The 20,093-nt window shown below is 50.3% G+C and overlaps 1 protein-coding gene across 13 annotated transcripts in view; it reads right to left on the bottom strand.

Annotated features, from left to right (window-relative positions):
• Positions 1–20,093, bottom strand: part of FRMD4A (FERM domain containing 4A) — a 576,901-nt gene that overhangs the window by 35,396 nt on the left and 521,412 nt on the right. For all 13 annotated transcript variants that reach the window (XM_074358292.1, XM_074358293.1, XM_074358298.1 and 10 more), the window contains 2 exons: positions 15,462–15,600; positions 10,272–10,413 (listed from right to left, as the gene is read on the bottom strand). In XM_074358292.1, coding sequence (XP_074214393.1) covers positions 10,272–10,413; positions 15,462–15,600 — 281 coding nt within the window. The remainder of the gene's footprint in view (positions 1–10,271; positions 10,414–15,461; positions 15,601–20,093) is intronic.

Here is a 20,093-nt window from a genome sequence, read left to right as displayed (position 1 = left end):
TAGACAGCTCCTTCTCGCTGCCAGTGGTCATTTTTGCAGTTTTTACAAAAGGAGCCTTACACATGGCGCCATCTTCCCTCCGCTTTTCTCTGCCAGCCCTTCCTCTGGAACAGACAAGCATCCCGTCAGATCTGGTCCTTCTCGCAGTTCTCACTACAGTTGGCTTCAAATCGAAAGGAAATGTCTAATTATCAACCAGCACCTAAGGATTTACCTCTTCATCTTAACAAGAGACCAAAGCACTTGGATACTAAGCAAGAGTTTAATCTGATCTGTGTTTGGGATTAACCAAATATGAAGATGGACGGAACTTCTCTCCTGGAGCCAAAGAGTGAGATTTCAAAACATACAGACTGACAAGATAGTAGCCAAATGCTAGCTGGAAAGGGCTGTCCAAGACTAATGAGTCGACGTAGGAAACCAAGGAGAAATGGGTGATTTAAATATTTTTGAAAGAGCTAAGTAGTGCATGAAGACTGTATTGTTGTCATTGGTCAAACTCTCAAGCAGCACCAAGTTTATGGGCAAGAATGATGTGAACACACCTTGGGAAACATCAGCGGGTCTTGGAGCCTCCTGAGGCGGGATTCTACCAGCCAATAGCTGAGAGCTGGCAAGTCTGGGCTTGGGACCCAGCTCGGCGACTTGCTAGCTGTGCAGACTTGGCCGTGTTACATAACCTCTCTGAACCTGTCACCTCCCCTCTGAGGATGAAAACCGGACTTCTTCAAAAGTCGGGAGAATTAAATGAGACGATGCTTCCAAGACGCTTAGCACGGAGCTCAGGACGTAATAGGTGTGACATGAGTATCTGTAGTTATGTGTCGTTAATAAGTGACCCTGACTTTTATTAGGAGTCGGCACCCCAATTCCGGGGAGCCTTATAATGTAAAAGAGGGAGAACAGCGAGCCGGCAAGAACGTGGAAGACACGTGGACGGCGGGTGGACGGCGCACCTGCAGGAAACTCAGGAGGAGTCAGGGAAAGGAGGAGATTTTTACAGAACTCCTGACAGGCATGTCCCGCATGTTATACTTCATTTAATCCTCACAAAAACATTAACCCCAATTTCACAGAAGAGGTCACCGGGAGGTGGGGAGGCGGGGCTGGGATTCCAGCTTGGCTCTGTGGGGTCTGCTTCACCCCTAGAACAGACACATCACGTGGGGCGGAGCTCTCTGTCTGGCCGTCGTAAGAATGGCTAGTGTGCAGCTGCACCTGCCTCTCCAGCCTAGACCGTCTCTGCAGCACCGTGTGGATGAACACGGAGGCACAGAGGAGGTGCCCGCAGATCTTCAGAGGTGCCAACGAAGCAACGGAAGTCTCCGAAGCACTTCCCGCGTGCAAGGTTGCGGGGTTGGGGGGAGACAGGTTACCGGACATGGGTCCGGCCCTCAGAGAGCCTTGGGTCTGGCCACGGAAAGCTGTCCAGCAGGCAGAAGCAGGAGACAAGGCCCGCACACAAACGGGAGAGGTGGCAGCCTCCGTCTAAGGAGTGAGCCCGCAGCCCCGGGCCGATTAGATAATGAACCCTCAGGGCGGGTGGTCTAGTCTGAGGAGGTTAAGTCTCCGTGCTCCACTGCCAGGAAGACTGCCTTCGAGTGAGCTCTCTGGAAAACCTTTCGTCCCTGTCACTGCTCAGTAAACATCTGTTTGAATGATGCCAGATTGGAAATCTCTTTTTGGCTATCTGATTATCATGTTTCAGCCCACATCCAAAGGGTTTTATAGAAATAGGTCACTAACAAAAGGTCAAGGAGGAGGAGAAAAAGATCTGACCTCCAAGAAGACAATTCCTGTGCAAACACAGCCAGGAGAGTGACCGACGCTCTCAGAATCAGAGAGGCACGTCCAGGGGGAGCTTGGAAGTCTGTTGCGTAAACTCCCAGGTGCCACGGGTGTTACTGGCAGAGACATGGAGAAAACTTGTTCTGCCACCTCTGGAGAAACCGCCTCGATGACTTTCTCATGTTCCGGCTGGGGAATTCCAGGCTTCACCCCGTGGGCAGCTGGCTCCCCAGGGCAGGATGTGTGGGGACGCCGGCGCGCACAGCGGCTCCCTCCTCCCAGCCGGCAAACGTGGGCAGGGTTGTCCCCGTCGGGCTGAGATGGAGCATTTGCTCCAGCCGACTACTCTGCACCGGATATGAGAACGCATCCTCTTGAAAAGAATGTTGCCGGGAACTGGGGCTTATCTGTTGTTCATGCAGATGGAATACAGACGACCAGCCCGCCAAGCTCAGGAGACAGAAGTGGTGCTTTCCTCTCTGAAACCAGGGGGAAATTCGAAACAAACAGTACCCCGAAGAAGAAAGAAATCTGTTGTTCTGCAAGTAAGGGAAGGAAACGACAATCTGTCTGTTTAGATTTCTAGGGGGGGAAGAAAGGAAGAAGGCATATTCCCAGCAGATCTATAAAAGCTGTGAGGAAGAGTTTTGGCAGACACCCCAGGAGTGAATATGAGGGAAGATCTGAATGCTTCTTTAGGATGAAGAGCTTTTTATTTCCCCTACAAATCCTCAATCATGAATTTCTTACAGAAAAGATGTCCTAAGAGACCCTGAGAAATAAAGCCACACGGCAGATTTCAGGATCAACATGTGATCTCTGGAGAGCGTCTCAGGGAATTAAACATGATTTTTTTTTTCCACATGAAAAGTGCACGTTTGGAAAATTTTTCATCGGGGTCAGAAATATTTCTTTTTCTTTAATTGAAGCACAGTGTTTATTAATTGTGGTAAATAGGGAGACAGGGAGATAGTTCTTAAAGCACTGTCTCCAGAAATTTAAAAAATAAAATAGTTGGTGTAGCTCAGTGGTAGAGTGTGTGCTTAGCACACACAGGGTCTGGGGTTCAATCCCCAGTACCCCCATTAAAATAAACAAACAAACAAACAAACCTAATTACCTCCCCCCACCCCCCAAAAAGAACATTAAAAAAATAATACTAACAGACACTGGAGAGGGTGTGGAGAAAAAGGAACCCTCCTACACTGTTGGTGGGAATGTAATTTGTTGCAGCCTCTATGGAGGACAGCTAGAGCTTCCTTAAAAAGTTAAAAATAGAGTTACCATATAATCCAGCAATCCCACTCCTGGGCATATATCCAGAGAAAACTATGACTGGAAAAGACACATGCATCCCAGTGCTCACAGCAGCACTATTCACAATAGCCAAGACATGGAAGCAACCTAAATGTCCATCAAGAATAACGAAGATGTGGTAATATTTATACAATGGAATACTACTCAGCCATAAAAAGGATAAAATAATGCCATTTGAAGCAACATGGATGGACCTAGAGATGATTATATTAAATGAAGTAAGTGAGACAGAAAAAAGACAAATATCATATGATATCACTTATATGTGGAATCTAAAAAAATGATACAAATTCTATTTATAAACCAAAAACAGACTCATGGACATAGAAAACAAACTATGGTTACCAAAGGGGAAAGCGTGCGGAGGGATAAATTAGGGGTTGGGGATTAACAGACACACATGACTATAGATAAAACAGGTAAACAACAAGGACCTACTGTATAGCACAGGGAACCATATTCAATTTCTTATAATAACATATAATGGAAAAGACTCTGAAAAAAATATGTATCTATATGTATAACTGAATCATTTTGCTGTATACCTGAAACTAGTATTGTAAATCAACTACACTTCAATAAAAAAAAAAAAAGAAAAGAAAGGGTGAAGACCAAAAGAAGAAGAAAAAACCTCCAAACATCATGTGATTTACTCCAACTTTAGGCTGTGTATTTGGAGCTGAACACAGCCCTGACCGTCAAGCTGGCAGACGTCCATCAGTTCAGTTCTCTGGACGGAGACATGGCAGATAGCTGGCACCCTCATTGTTACGACAGTTATTAATAAACTTCCCCACAATGGAAGGAAGTGCTCACACGGGGAGAAAGGGAACGTGTGAAGGGCTGAGTCATGGGTGTGGATGGACCACACTCAGCACATGTTTTCCCCAGAGTGCAAAGGGTCAGAGCTGGGGGAATCAGAGCAGACTGCAGGTTTCTGTGCTATTTTCTTTCTTTCTTTTTTTTAAACCAAAGGTCCATCACCACATTCTCGGCAATGCAGCTCTTCACAATGAAGATGACTCAGCCACCAGCTCATTAATCACACTGTCCGATGTCTATTTATAGACACAACATGCCATTCTGTTTTGGAGAGAGTGGGTGGCTTCTGCGCCTGCCTTTCCATTCCAGAAGCCAACATCAGTCTCATTGTTCTCTGTCTTCAAGAAAGGATGCACAGTAATTTTTTTGGGGGGGTGCGGGTCTGGGTGGCTAATGGGACAACCCACATGGGCCTGCAGAACATGGGCTGTTTCCTCAGCAAGTCTGTGCCATTTTCTTTAAATAGGCTGGGAGTGAAAACACATCTCCCTGAGCCCCGACCCTCCCACTGAAACCAGAACTGTCCTGTGATGGCAAATTCCAGCAGCAAGGCTAGGACCATCCTACCCGCCTCTGGCTTTCAGACGAGCGCTAGGAAGGCCACGTGTGTTGACTTATGACACAGAGAGTTGTTCTGTCCTTGGTTTTGATATGCCATTTTTTCTTCTCTCCCATCTTTTTTGAGATTTCAAGAAATGGGGGTAAGGAAGACTGGAATAAACCCTTTGAAGTTCCCACAGAAGGGATTTCAGATGCTTTTTCTGAACCCTGAAAACATCATAACTGAAGGGTTTGGATTCAGATTTCCTTTCAAACTCTACCTGAATCTTTGAAAATCGAGGGGTCAGATGCAGGCTCTCTTTGGGCAGAGTGAATACAGTGTCCCCTGCTTACTGCTCCCTGCAGGGGTGAGTCAGCAGGCTGGCTGGGGACCCAGAGATGCAGAGCTTGGGAGGAGACCAGGATGAGGGGACAGGGGATGGGGCTCTGCCTGCCTAGAAGAGGGGGCTGCACCCTGAGCTGCCCCAAATCCCCTCTTCCAGGGGACTCTGGGATGGCCAGGCCATCTCTCAGCAGATGTGTTCTGGGACAAGGGTCCTCACATGTTTTCAGAGCCTGGTCGTCAGAGCCCCTTCACAAATGGAATTGGGACACAGGTTCCATGACTTTCCTAGGGTCTGAATCTCATCCAGGGCAAGATCAGGAGGTTAGCTATGGACCCCTTTCACTCTAACACAGCTCAGAAGGCTCACCACCTCTCAGGGTCTCTACTAGGACACAGGCCTATAGGTGTCCCACCGCCCAGCCCTCCAGATCACCACTGAAGAACTCAGCGGGGCTGGGCCCCAAGCCTGAGTCAATCACTTCATCTCTGTAGACCTTCTCTTTTTGAGATGTTAGCCCTTGGCTTAAGCCATGAGTACGTGTGGACTTCTGACTTCTTGAACAATATCACTGACATTTCTTCATTTTTTTTTAGCATCTGAGACCTCAGACACCTTTAAAATGACTGAAGTCTGGCACTGGGTAATGATGTGCTCTCGTTAGAAACAGGAAAAGCATCTTCCAAGTTACAAATAGTTGGAAATATTTTACCTCTGCTTTATGTCAATAAATAGTATGCAAACTCTCTGAGGAGAGCGGCTGTAACTTTTTAAATGCTGTGTACAGCCACTAGCAAAGTTTGGGAGCTAGAAAAATGTTTATACCATAGAAATATCATAGCGTGGTTACAGGGCTCAGTTACACCCTGGCGTGGGTAGACAAGGGAGGAAGGGAGAATGAAAGATGATGAGGATGTTGCTGTTTGTAGGAGAAGCCTGATCTGACAAGATTAACCTCAGAAGGTCTGAGACCATCATGATTAAAAGCAACACAGTACAATTTGAGGGAAAATGCTGGTGGCACGTTTATGAGAGACCCATGGCAAGGACCAAGATACCATACGCTCTGGGAACATAGAAGGTTCTTAAGATGCAGCACATGCAGGGTTCTTACAGGAGTCTTCAAAACTTAATTTCAATAATCGTTACTGCCATTCGTTTGTTAATGGTTTTTTAAAATTTGACACCCTAAGAAGAGGCAACAGAAGTAAAAATAAACTAAAAGGACTACATCAAACTAAAAAGCTTCTGCACAGCAAAGGAAACCATCAACAAAAAGAAAAGGCAACCTACTGAGTGAGAGAAAACATTTGCAAATCATGCATCCGATAAAGGGCTAATATCTAAAATATGTAAGGAACTCATACAACTCAGTAACAATAAAAAAAAATCCAATTAAAACATGGGCAGAGGATCTGAACAAACACTTCCCAGAGAAGACTTACAGATGGCCAACAGCACATGAAAAGCTATCCAACATCATTCACGATCAGGGAAACGCATATCGAAACCACAGTGAGATAGCACCTCACGCCTGTCAGAACGGCCATCATCAAGAAGACGAGAAATAACCAGGGCTGTGAGGCTGCGGAGAAGAGGGGACCCTCCCCCACTGCTGGGGGGAATGCGAATTGGTGCAGCCACTGTGGAAAACAGTATGGAGGCTCCTTTAAAAACAGAATTACCATATGATCCAGCAATCCCACTACTGGGTATATATCCACAACAATGAAAACAGTAACTTGAAAAGATACCTGAACCCATGTTCACAGCAGCGTTATTCATAACAGCTATGACACAGAAACAACCTGAGAGTCCAGCAGTGGGTGAATGGCTAAAAGAAACTGCGATCACATATATACTTTAAATATATATATATATATATATATATATATATATAATACACACAATGGAATATTATTCAGCCATAACAAAGAACTGGAAATCCTGACCTTTTCAACAACATAAATGGACCCTGAGGGCATTGTGCTAAAGTGAAGTAAGACAGAGAAAGACAAATACCATTTGATCCCACTGACATGTAGACTCTAAAAACAAACCCCCAAATACCCTGAGCTCACAGATAAAGAGCACAGACTGGTATCTGTCAGAGGCAGGGGTGAGGGTGGGCGAAACAGGTGAAGGGAGTCAAAAGGTACAGACTTCCAGTCATCAAATACATGAGTCATGGGGAGATCATACAAAAAATGTTTTTAGTTTTTAAAAAATTGTATGCTGAGCACCTACTGGGCGTGAGGCCCTGGGCTAAAGGTGGAGAAAAGGATTTTCAAGTGATGATTCGTTCCTCAAAATGCTTTTCAGGAATATTTATTAGACACCATGTGTTTTTTAGCAGGAAGCAGCAGGTGAAGGAGAGACGCTAACTGACCAAACAGGAGGCTGGCCTACTTCCTGAATGAATGAAGGGTAGGACATAGGGTCTGGCAAGTGTAATAAAAAGAGTGTTTAAATCAGGGCCATCCCAGAAGAGGGATGCCCTCGCATTCTGTGGGAGCGCATCACTAAAAGGTCTTCTCGACACGCAGTGAGGTGGGAGGACCCTGAAGGATGGAAGGGATGGGGAGGTCGGGGAGGGAGGCTAGCCTAGACTCCCCATGGTGGGCGATGGGAAACCCACCCCTTCCGGGTGGGGCTGCAAGGCCTTGCCTCAGGTGAAGGCACCTCCCTCCTCACGTGGAAGGTCAGAGAGGCAGCAGCCACAGCCCCTGCGGGAGTGATGGCCAGATATGCGGGTCCTAGAAGTCCCCACGTTGACTGATGGACCCCTTCCTGTTCACGGTCTCTCCCTGCCCTGGACCATGGTCCTTCCTAAGTCAGGGGAGGGAGGCCTCCCCCGGAGCCCAGCCTCATCGCTTAGGGACCATTCTCCAGGATCTAGCTTGCAGGGCTGGGCCAAGTTTGACGTGCTCCCAGCCTGGTCCTGGGGCCGGGCTCCCACCTCCCCCACTTCTCCTCCACCCCACTTTCCTCTTGCCTAGCTGAGCAGCAGAGGGTGGGCAGGGAAAAGGCGGAGGGCCTCGGTCCTACAAATGGAGCCACTGTAGAAGCGGGGAGGGCAGGGGGCCTTGGCTGCCTCCGTCAACACCCAAACAGCTTTGCGTGGGGGTCCTAAGTTATCAAACACGCAAAAACTGCTTTAACATCTTGTGATAAGGATGCTCGCAGTGGGTGTGGGAGTGGCTTCAGAGGGAAGGCTTTCTTTCGATTCCTATCCCAGCCCACAGGCTTGATGACTAACGTCAAGTTGATGGTAGTAACAGAGAGGAACTGCTTTCATCTTAAAGATGCCTGGCTCTCATTTCTGATGGTTGAGTTGTCAGTTTCATGTCAGAAGCTTTGGGGGTCCTGCTCACCACCCACTCTGGACCTGCTGTTCAGTTTGTCCCTCCTGGAGGCTTCTGGGGACAACGGGCCTGGGCAGATGGATGAGGACATGGGTTTAAAAGTAGGGAGACCTGGGTTTCAGGAGCCTGAGGCCACACACCCACCTGAGGCTTTTCTTGCTCCTTCAGCTGGAAGAGTGTTTCTCAAAATGTGGTCCTCAGACCAGCGGCATCAGCCTCACCTGGGGACTTGTCAGAACTTGCTAGAAATGCAGACTCCCAGGCTCACCCTAGACCTACAGATTAGACACTCTGGGGCTGGGGCCCAGCTAGCTGAGTTTGAACATACTCTCCAAGGGTTTCTGACGCACTTGGGAACCCGAGCTGGAAGAAATCTACCCTCCTTCTGGACATAAATGCCACGTTCAGTAAGCACCCAGATTTCCGGGTGGATGTGAAACCACAGCAGGATGCACCCCACACACTGAGGCTGAAGGAAGAGTCGGGCTTATCTGTGGCTGGATAAGGAGGACAGTGGGCAGATAAATCCAGGCTCGAATCTGAGACTCTGGGTTTTAACAGGGCGTAGGAGATGTCTAAGGGGACAATCACTGGGGCCGGGGGGCGGGGGGGCCTCTGCCCTTTGTCATTCAGCAGGTGATTGGGATCAGGAGTGGCTGGAATTCGAGGCAGGGGTCTTGGACTTTGAATGGCATTCTCTTCGATACAACGTGGTCCGTGGTCTTCCCCGTAAACCTCTAAGCCTCAGAAATAATGATTACTTGGCCCATTGTACTGATGAAAAATTTTTAAGAATCCAAGACAGGGAAGGGTTTACGGTGAACCTGGCAGTGATCAGGCGGAGGCAGATCCAGCTTTGTGGGGCCTGAAACTTACGTGATTTTGGTGGTTCTACTTAAGAAAAAGAACGCAAAATGTATTACGTTCACAGATTTTACAAAACACCTGGCCAATCAGACACACAGCCGGGGCCCCGCTCAGGACCTCAGAAAAGCCTGTCCAGGGAGGGGCCTTAAACTGAAGCTCCGTCAACCCCACAGTAAATCTGCCTCTGGGACCAGGAGGGACACGTGCTCACCCTCGCCCTTCAGTCTAAATGTTTTCCTGGCTCTAACTGGACTCCACCAGCCCAGAAGCCAACTAGACAGTTTTCAGCCTTTTCCCCTTCTTGTGTCTTCTTCCTTCTTAATTTCATTTTGTTGCTGTCTGCAGTCACCGGATGGAGTTATAGAGATGACTCTGGAAGATGAGGCAGGGCAAAGACTTCTTGCTTTCCTTTCTGGCTCAGAGGCGAGGAGGGGTACACTGGCCCCTGGAATGATCAGGCCTTGACCACATGGCCGGGGCTGGGGGCTGCGCTGCGTTAGAGTGTTCTAACCTTTCCAAACACTGACCGCCTCCCTCTCAGTCCCTGCTCAGCTCAGATCCCTCTCCTTACAGCCGCTTCCACGGATGGCATCCCTTCTCCTGAAGTCAGCCCGACCTGTAACCTCAGGGCACTTCTGCCCTCCCAGCATCTTAGGACCAGTGCCTCGCCCAGAGCCCCGCAGAAACAGACGACGGGGATCAGATCCTCTGACTGTCCCTTTCCAGAGGCTCCAGACCACACTCTGTGACAGCAAGTCTCGCCTTGACAAACCATCAAGGGTTTTCTCTCCTTTCAAAAGTTCTCCCAGGAACAGAACGTGGGTCACTCAGCACCACGACCCTGACCGGCAGCCCCTGAGTGAAGCGATCCCCACCTTCCGTCCTTGGAGCGGACACTCCTGAGATCAGCCATCAGCGTCCAGAAGGCTCTGGAGGCGGCTGAAGAGACGAGTGTGCCCGACAGTCCTCCCCGCACGGTGTGCTTCTGCTGCTTCGCCCCCGCCCCCCATCTTGATACTTTCGCAGGTTTCTCAGATCCCCACTGGGCTGCGAACCTTGGTCTGGAAACCAGAGCCAGCTCCCGGGGAGCCTGCCGAGCTGTCTCAGCTGCTGCCTGGCGGGCCCCACGTTCCTCAGAGCCCCTGGGGTGGAAGCCCTGCCTCGGGGTGGGGGTGTGTAGCTCTCTCGGGGTCTGTGAGGGCGGCGCCCGGACAGACACCCTGCTCACCTGAGGACAGGAGGCTCCCGCTGCTGCCGCTGATGATCTTGCCCTTGCTGCCCATGTTGGCCAGCTTGGACGTCTTCAGCGTCCCCGTCTCCGTCAGGTCGATAGCGATTTCGCTCAGGCTCCGGGCGGCATGGATTTTCGACTAGAGAGACAACCAGGTTATGCAGGTCAGACGGGGGACAGGGACGTTCCCCTCCGAGCGATGACAAGCCAAGCCGGTGACAGTGATCGCCCAACTGCTTGTCATCCTGAAATCTTGTAAACGGACTCACCGCCCAAACTGCAGTATTTCTCTGTGTGTCCCTGCGGCCCACAGCTAATCCCTGGGGCTTCCCTGCAGGAGCAGACAGGACGAGAGGTGACTCGGGCCAGAAATGTTCTAAGCCTGTCACCCCACAGGTGGTATGTCCAGGGCCTGCGAGTGTGGACAAGGAGTCAGACGGACCTCGCTAGAGTCCTGATTCGGGGGAATTACTTAACCACACTCGGCCCGTGTGAGCCCAACTCTGCCCGCGACTCAGAAGCCATGGAGGGTGGGCAGACCATCGCCCGGCTCTCTCGCTTACATCCTGTGCCCAGGTGCCCACAGCTGTCCAGTGACATCTGTCTGAACCCTGAAGCTTTGCCCGTCCTCTGGCCCCGCACTGATGCTGACATCAGTGAAAGACAGTGACCTCTGACTGCCAAGCACTCTCCTCATGTGGACAAGACGAGAGCCCGAGGGGCAGAGCAAATGCTGAGGCTTTTGCTTGTTAGATTCACCGGGTCCGACCCGTCTCCCTCCTCCCCCGCTTCCAGCTCACTGGTCCTGCCCTGACTCAATGTCTCCTCTCCGACTTCCGCTTCTGCTCCTGCCTTCAGAACCAGCCTGCCTTCCTCGGGTTAGGGCTTCCTTGCTCATAAAAGGATCCCAGCTGCCGGGCCCTGCAGGGCTTTCTGGCTTGTCGCAGAAAGCAGGGGCGCTTCTGTTTCATTTTGACACAGGACATCAGTAGCTTCCACCTGGCGGAGTTTTATCTTTGGAGCAAACTACAGGAGGCACAATCCATTCCTTCCTTTCTTTCAGGAAGGAACTACTCTTTTTACCAAGGCCCACGCTTGCAGTTACATAAGATTAACTCATGAAGACACAGACCAACTTAGCCTGGGTTCAGGCTCTGAAGTCAGAATGATCCAGATTGAAATTTGGACTCTTCCCAGTGAATCACCGTTTGACCTTGACTTTCAGCCTCTCCCTGTTGTATGATGGGAGCTCTTACAACCGGCATCACAGAGTTGTGATGTCAGGGCTGAATTAGACAAGAGACGGCAAGGCCACCGGAGTCGGAATTGGAACAGGATATAAATCAGGGCCTGGCAGTCATCTGCTAAATGAGGTTAGATTAATGATTCAACTGGATATTTGGGGGGATCTCATTAATCACACGGAAGACCTGTCCCCATCCCCAACCCCCCCACCATTCCTGCCACACCAATCTCGGAAGCAGGAAACAAAATACGGAAAAGGACAACAGACATACTTCCCAAGAGAGATTTATTTCACAGAAATTCTAGAAGGCTACCAGCTTCTCTCTAGATTGGAAATCTCACGACTAGAAGGACCAGAAGGAGGGAGCACTATGGGGAGATGGACTGATGGGGAGATCTCTCCTTGCAGAATTAAGTCTTCTGGCCAACGCAGAAGAGCTTCCAAATTTCTGGACGTTTTGCTATGAGGGTCTTGTCTTACTAAGCATTATTATGGACATCCTGTGAGCAAGGTTTAAGGGGCCCCCTATCATGCTTTCACTGGGTTTTTAATCCAAATGCAATGAAGAATAGCAGACTGGATCAGAAGGAAAAAAAAAAAGATTAAGAAGAAGGAAAGATGTTTGGACAGGGTGTGGGGCCAACTCAAGAAGTCCTCAATCTGAATTCAGAGGAAAAGTGACTAATATTTACCCTGAACAATTTAAACTTTCCAATATTTTCCTCCAGACTCTACAAGACATTCCTGGGCTCTGGGGTACACAGGTTGCCGGGATCCAGCTGACATTTCTAATCTTTGGGGTCAGCAGGTATAATTTACCAAAGGTAACTGGTGCCCACATCGTTCTGAATGAGCTGCTGGAAACCAACGAAGACAGTTTCTTTCTGCTCTGTCTTTGGTGATGGAGGGCGCGCATGTGCGTGTGTGTGTGTGAGAGAGAGAGAAAGAGAGAGAGAGAATTTCTTAAATGACGTGCCCTAGGAGCCTGAGAAAAGAAAATAACCAAGTGTTCGGGGAAGAACACATGAGACCCCCCCCCCCCCAAATATCCAGCTGACTCATTAATCTAACCTCATTTAGCAGATGACTGCCAGGCCCTGATTTATAGCCTGTTCCGATTCCGACTGCCCACCCCCGCTGACTCTGACCGCTAGACTGCACTTGTTTCTGGGGTTGAGAAGCAGCCCTCGGGAGGCCTGGGCTTTGCTGAAGCCCTTCAGAGAAAGGAATGGTTGGCACGGCCCGATACAGTCAAGTGTGCAGCAACGGCCAGTCTGCCAGCCAGCACTGGTTGTTCAGAAATATTTGGAAGTGCTCTGCCCTGGGCCTGTCAGCCGTCACTCACCCATACCCGTACTGCCAACTAGAAGTGGGTCACATCACCATCGTCTGAAGAACATTCCAGAAAGGAAAGGTGTTGTAACACAATTCCTAAGGTGAATTTTATCATCTCTGACTTAATTTGGGGGAGCTTTTAGAGAATGTAAACATTTCACAGGTGTTGGCCAGGGCACCGTACGCTGGATTAATAATGGCAATCATAAAAGCTAGAACACCTCTCCTAAAGCAGTTTCACAAACACTGTGTCCCTGGACCAATCAGTGACTTTGGTCGGAGATTTCCTTTCTTGTTCTCTAACTGGGGAAAGCAAGCAGGAGTGAGGAGAGACTCAGCCAGAGTCACAGAACTGGAAGCAGAGTCCCTGGACCTCCCTGTAGGGGAACTCACTCCTCACCTGTCCCTGAAGACAGAGGAATTGGTTCCAACAAGAAATGCACTGGTTCTGGGCTGAGAGCAGAGCTCAGTGGTAAGAGTGCATGCTTAGCATGCACGAGGCCCTGGGCTCAATCCCCAGTACCTCCATTTAAAAAATACACACACACACACACACACACAAAGAAGAAGAAGAAGAAGAAGAAGAAGAAGAAGAAGAAGAAATCAGAGTCTCTGGAGCATCTGTGAGCATTCAAAGCTTATTTGGGGAAAATTCTCCTGCTCCTGGGAGTCAGTGCAACTCCTGCAGTCCCCCAGGGGCTGCTGAGAGCGACGGCTGAAAGACCCCTATTGCTGCAAGCCTTTTAAAAGACACTTCTTGTTAATAAGTGGTCTCTGACAGTTACTTTTTGAGGTTTGCTTGTTGTGTCCGTGGGCTGACCTGTAAGCCTGTTGAATCAGGCTTCTCCGGACCATCTTCAACAACAGGGTGGTGGCAGAGCCCGAAGAATGGGCCTCCTGAGATACCCAAGAGACCCCCCCCCCCAGTGCAAAAAGCCAGCATAGGGAGGAGGAGTTCAAACAGCAACTGTACCATCCTTCTGGTGAAATAAGCTTTTTCTTTTTCCTGTTCAAAATGGTTATCAGTGTGTGGGGGGTCTGCCCACAAGAGGAATTGGCATTGGGGCTCAGGAGGGCTGCCAAGCTCTTGATGCCTCATCGTGCATCACCCAACAATACGGAGGATGGATCAGTCCCAAGGGTCTGACCTCCAGCTCTTGCCACACTGACACCCACCCACTGTCTCAATCTAAAGCATGACTCAGAACAGTTTGGCCCTGCTTCTGTTTGATCTAATCAGGCCTCAAAGCCCTGTGCCAATGCCCATCATCGCCAGGAGAGCTGGGGAACACTCTCACTTAGTCCTAGCAACAAAAAGGTTCCTCCCTGTGCCCATTCTCCCCAGAAGATGACCAAAGCCGGGGCCAGGGAGAGGACTTAGCAGAGGAGAAGGTTCATTAGGTAACAAAGGCCGTGACTTGAAATTGAACTATGACTTGAGGGGCTGTTTGCTTTCTTCCTGTCCTATTTTCTCACTGTCCTTCTCTTAACTCCCACTCAACCCCAACAATGTCCCTCCACTCCTTTCCCCAAGCCAAGGAAAGAGCAACTCCATCCAGAAGGAAAATAAGGCAAAAGAGGAAGCCGCAAGGATCCAAGAGTGCACCAGTCCAATAAATCCTGGGCCCAGGGTCCTGCCACCTCCTCCCCTCCTGAGAACTTACACGATGGGATGAGACCTCCCATGGGTGGTGGGACCGACAAGGCCCGGGCCAAGGTCAGTCTCCCTCTGTAGCTCTGTACTCCACCCCCCACCCTCCCAAGACAGCAGGATCCTGAGAAAGACACAGAGCCCATCTTGATACGGCTTTTCACCTGAGGGGTAATGCATGGGAGTGGCTTGTGCGGGGCGTGCAAGGGGAGCTGGGCAGGCGAGGCTGCAGGAAGAGGGGCAGAGCGGTGATGTAAGCCGTGTGTGAGCCGAGGAGACGTCATCTTCTCACCCACCAGAAAATGCCCCCGTGTCTGAGCTGCAGCTGGGTCAACCCCCCTTGGAGGATGGCTGTCTACCAAGGCCGGAGGCTCCAGATCCACCTGAGGGAAACAGAGCTGTTGCTTGTGTGTGTGTTTCCAGCTTTGCATTTTTAAGAAACAGAGCTGGCAGCTGGAAAAGCCTGGGGGGTTTTCACAGCAATTATCCTCAACGGTTAGGTGGTGTCTGTGAGTTGAAGACGGTTGCTTTTTTTTTTTTTTTTTGCCTCAAAAAGAAAACAATATGCCACTGTTTACACACCAACAGGGCTTGACTGCTTGTTCTCGGGAGAGCTCCTGAGGTTCAGAAGCACGGGTGGGATTCCTCAAAAGGGCCCTACCTGGCTGCGGCAAATAGTCTGAGTGGCTCTGACTGTGGCTGACCAAGTTTGCAGAAAACGTGTCGTCCTCTTAAAGAGCTGATCTTGTTTCTGCCTCCTCTAGCCCTAAGAGGCCAGGCTGTACCCGTGCACCTCTCAGAGCAAGGGACGCAGTGCCTCCCCCACCCATCCAATTCCCAGTGCCCCAAACCAAAGATCCAGACAAGGGCCCTCGTGGACACTTAGGTGAGCTCACAGCTCAGTCAAAGTTCTGGTCTCCACAGAGGTCCTCCCAGTCCCAGCAAAGGGGCTTACCTTACTCTGCTTTCTGTCCAGATAGAACTGGTGTTGGCTGATGGCCATGGCCCAGATGGACTTGATCAGCGCCGGACACGCGTACCACGTGTGCACTGCGATGCCGCTGTGTCCGAACGTCCTCCTTGTCACCGAAGCCCTGGGGAAGCAAGAATCAGAAGGTTCAGTCACGTGTACCATGAGGGACTCTGCTCCTGGGTGGACAGCTTTTACTGAGAACCCACCGGGTCTTAGAAGTTCTGGCATGAAGGCCAGACAGATGAACGCGAGTGTACTTGTGTGTACACACACACACACACACGTGCATACGAAATGGGCTGCCAAAGGCCATCTTTTTGTTTTATTCTTTAAATAAAAATTGATTCTATTTGAGGTACACAACATGATGGCTTGATACACGTACACACAGTGAAATGATCACTGCAGTCAAGCTAATGAACATTTCACCTCCTCACAGTTACCGCTGTGTCTGTGTGATGAGAGCACGTGAAATCTACTTACTTTTAGTCAGTTTCCAGTGTATAATGCAGGACTATTGACAACAGTCACCACACTAGACATTAGGTCTCCAGACTCCCTCATCCTATGCAACTGCAACGTTGTGCCCTTTGATCAGCGTTGCTCTGTTTCCCCCACCTCCCCGTCCCTGGTAACTGCTCCGCTGCTCTCTGCTTCTATATATTCGACTTTTTTAGATTGCACACAGAAGTGAGATCGTGAGGGCCTTTTCATTCCGTGTCTGCCTTATTCCAGTGCATCACATCCTCCAGGTCCACCCGTGTTGTTGCAAACAGCAGGATCTCCGTTTTTTTTAAGGTTGAACGATACTCCGTGGTGTTTGTACACCACATCTTGGCCACTGTGAATAATGCCAGTCTTAGGATTTGCTGGCTCCTTAGGGTTCAGAATTTGGCCAAGCCTCTGCCTTATCTGGAATAAGATGGGTCATTGTAGGTCACAGGACGGTCTTCTCTGGGCTTCAGCTCCTGGCACTGGACCAAGACAAATTTCAGAGACAGACACAGCCTTTGATAACATCCTTTACTAACCAGGAAATGCTGCCTATGGTGAAGGAGGAGGAAATTCTCTTCTGTTTGCCACAGGCCAAAGCATCCAAGGGAATCAGGAGGCCTTATGTTACTCTCAAGCAATGTGCCTGGAAAGAGTTGGGTACCAATTTCAAATATATTCCGAGGGCAGGCAGGGTGTAACGGATCAGGAGAGGGAAGGCAGGAAGAAACGAGCCTGGCCGATCCCTCCCCACTACCCCACCCGCACGTGCTCATTCATGGAGGAGACACAGAGAACAGACGCATGGAGTAGAGAGAGGCTTTAAATCGAAGGTGGGAAAGGCTGGTCCCAACACAATTCACCACATTAATGGTATCAAGGGAAAAACGAGTTATAGGATCATGCTCTCAACGAAGTGTTTTATAGGATGGGTGGGTTATTTTACAAGTGAAGTCGGAGAATGCGTGTTTGCTTATGCGCGTGTATGCGAGTGGATGTGGGGGGGCAGGTGGCGGCACAGTGGGTGAGGTTTGGGGTGCACTTCAGAAAAAAAATGTGTGTTCAAGACTGAGCTACCTCATTGGGGAGAAACTTGGGGCAGTCAGGACTTGTGAATATCACTTTCCTTTCATGGCCAGTTTTCCCTCGAAGAAAGTTAGAAGCTGTCCCCACCACCTCCCTTGGGGTGGGGGTAGGGGTGCCAAGACTTAACAGGAAGTGTCCTTCAGACCCACTTTCAAGGAGGAATTCAAAGCTGGTGGTTAGTTAATGCTACTGATTGTAAACAGAGTACTGGTCTTCCCTTTGGTTACAGCAAAAAGTTAAGAGAAAATGCCAGCTCACAAAGGGACACATGGTTGAAAATAATGGAAAAGGAGCAGCAGAGACGGTGAGGAGGTAACCCCCATGGTCTCCGCACGGTGACCTGAATGCCCGCTCTGGCTTCCACAGCAATAGCTGATCCTGGGAGTAAATACATCTTTTTTTTTTTTTTTTTTTTCCTGCCAAAAAAGCTGAGTTAGAAAAGAAAAGTAACTTGAAATGTGTTTCAGTGGCTGTGGTGGGTGCAGCCCCGGGCTCAGCGTATTTTTCAGAGGAGGCGGGGGAGGAGGAGGAAGAGGCTGGCCGGCCTGGGAGTTCACCTAAACCAGATGCTCCGAGAGTGATCCTCTTCCTCGGTTATTAATTTATCTCATCTCCACAGTGTTCCCTTCAGGCCCTTCGCACCCCACCGACTCTCTGCTTTGCCTAAACCTTAGATACTGAGTATCTGCCACGCCCAGAGAACCGCAGAAACAGCGGTGGGTACCGAATGAGGACGTGTGCGCAGGAGAACAAACCCTGCAGCATCTCCTGTGATCTGTCACAGAAGCCCCCTCGGCCGAGCCATCCCCCATCCTGCCCGTGTCCCAGGACCGACATCCTTAGGGCATGGCTGCGCCCCGCACTCGTCATCCCACAACATCGGTCCTGGCTTCCTTCCTGTTTGGGAGAGGCGCTGACCCCTGAACCATCCATTAGACGGCTCTTCCATGTTCAAATAAACAAGGCAACAGCCATAGGATGACACATTAATTGGAGGAGCGCCAGGAGGCCGCAGAAGAGCACTTGCTGCACTGCGGGCGGGAGACCCGGTGGCAGCTTTGGCTCTGTCGCTCACCCAAGTTGCTAACCTGAGACACTTCCCTTTGCCTGCTGCGGTGTGCGTCTGGAAAGGGCCAGTCACCTTGGGTTCCCACCTCTGACATCAAGGAAGCCGCATCCCTGGCCTCTCCGTGCCTCCCCTCTCCTCTCCCTGCAGGCCTCTGGGTGGACAGGCCCCTCTCCTGGAGCGGATGAGGGTACGTGCTTACGCTCTGTGCCCGGGTGGCCCTGGGCCCCTCCGTTCCCTTCTACAGAAATCTCCCTCCTACCAGCATCTTTACCCCCTGAGAGCCCACCATGAGCTTTACATCCACAGCTCAGATCTCCCCTTCTTGGAAGCCTCTCCTCACCAGCCTGGCTTCTGGCCACCATTTGGCACTTGGTACCTGCTGCCCGTGCAGAGCATGGTGGTAAGGCATGAGAGCTTTCGAGCCGGAACTCCCTGGGTTCAAATCCTGCCTGCACCCCTCAGCTAGCTTTTTGTAACTGGGAGCAGGTTACTTTGTTTCTTCTGAGCCTGTTTCCCAAGTAGAACAGGATGCTGGTACCTATTTCCTGGGGTCACAGTGAGGACCCAAGGAGATAACTGTCCAGGTATTGAGAACAGTGGCTGCCAATGGTAAACACTTAATAAACATCAAGTTCCTTCTTCTGTGTGTCTCCCCATCTGTGCTAGAAGTTCTACTAGGGCAGCGGACCCTGTCTTAGGCGTTTTTCGTTATCCCAGGACGCATAACGTGACCGAGCAGGACCCTGTGGGGCTTCCAGGATCAGACCCTCCCCCAGATCCTCTGCGGTAGCTCCTCTCTGAGGGACCCACATAACAGTATCTCATGCATATTTCCTGAGTTTTTCAGATGCTTAAAAACTACCACCAAAGGGAAGAAATTAACTATGTGATGATCGAAAGCACCTGGCCCACAGACCTTCTGGCGCCTCGGGGTTGACAGGGTTGACCACACTGTTCCCTTGACATCAACCAATCAGAGAACTGTGCACGAGCTGATCATGTACCCTGCGACACCCTCTGACCCCACCTGGCCTTTAAATAGGCTTTGCTGAAACCCTTTGGGGAGTTGGGGGTTTTCTTGGGCGTGAGACACCCTGTCCTCCTTGCTTAGTCCTGCAATAAACCTTTCTCTGCTCCAAACCTCGATGTTTCAGTTTGGCCTCCTGGTGCGATGGGCACATAAACTTGCCTTCAGTAACGGTAACAGCGCCCGAACGTGGAAGCTACTCAACAAACGTGAGATGGATCTCTTTCATTTAATAGGCTAGGAGCCCACGTAACAGGAACGTGTGAGGTTTGGACTCTTCGCTATATCCCCGGGCCTTGGGAAAGGGAAGGGAATTCAGCATCATGGATAAGACTCAGAGACAACACAAACTCCCTCTCTCTCTCAAGGATGTGTCCAAGGTACCTCTGCATTAGCAGAATTCCCAGCAGAGCACAGGCTTGGAGAGTCTGACTAGTCCTTAGCTCAGTCCCTGAGGATCATCCAATCTCCAGTCTTTCTTTTGCCGGTCATCCCCTTTCTGCATCTGACCCCTTGTGGCAACATGCACTTGGGGATGTTCTGCATCTCTCTCTCCCCCCAGCCTGGCCTGCACCAGTGGACTCCTGCTCTGCAGAGCCAGGGTCTGTGGCCCATGAGACCTTTCCTCACAGGACCCTGAAAAACACTGCACAGGTTGTCCTTCTGCTAATGGTCCCGTTGTCACCTCACTGTGGAGACACGGAATCTCTGAGATGTTCTCCACTTGCTCGTTGTGTAGTAACCATGGGGCGTCGGGGGAGCTGTCCCCCGACACGGCAGTGCTGTCTCACGCAGATTACATGACCAGTCAACGCCACATCAGTCCTCCTGGGTTATCACTGGCTGCAGGAACAGAGACCTCCCCACAAGCCTCGCCCTCTGATGGGGCCAATCTCATTCTCACGCTGAGAGCTTTCTGGGAGGTATCGCGGCTTGTTTT

The sequence above is a fragment of the Camelus bactrianus genome, chromosome 35, assembly GCF_048773025.1.
Source record: "Camelus bactrianus isolate YW-2024 breed Bactrian camel chromosome 35, ASM4877302v1, whole genome shotgun sequence".
Classification (NCBI taxonomy): Eukaryota; Metazoa; Chordata; class Mammalia; order Artiodactyla; family Camelidae; genus Camelus; species Camelus bactrianus.
The sequence above is the reverse complement of the archived record's forward strand: the minus strand, read 5'-3'. Positions and strand labels throughout refer to the sequence as shown.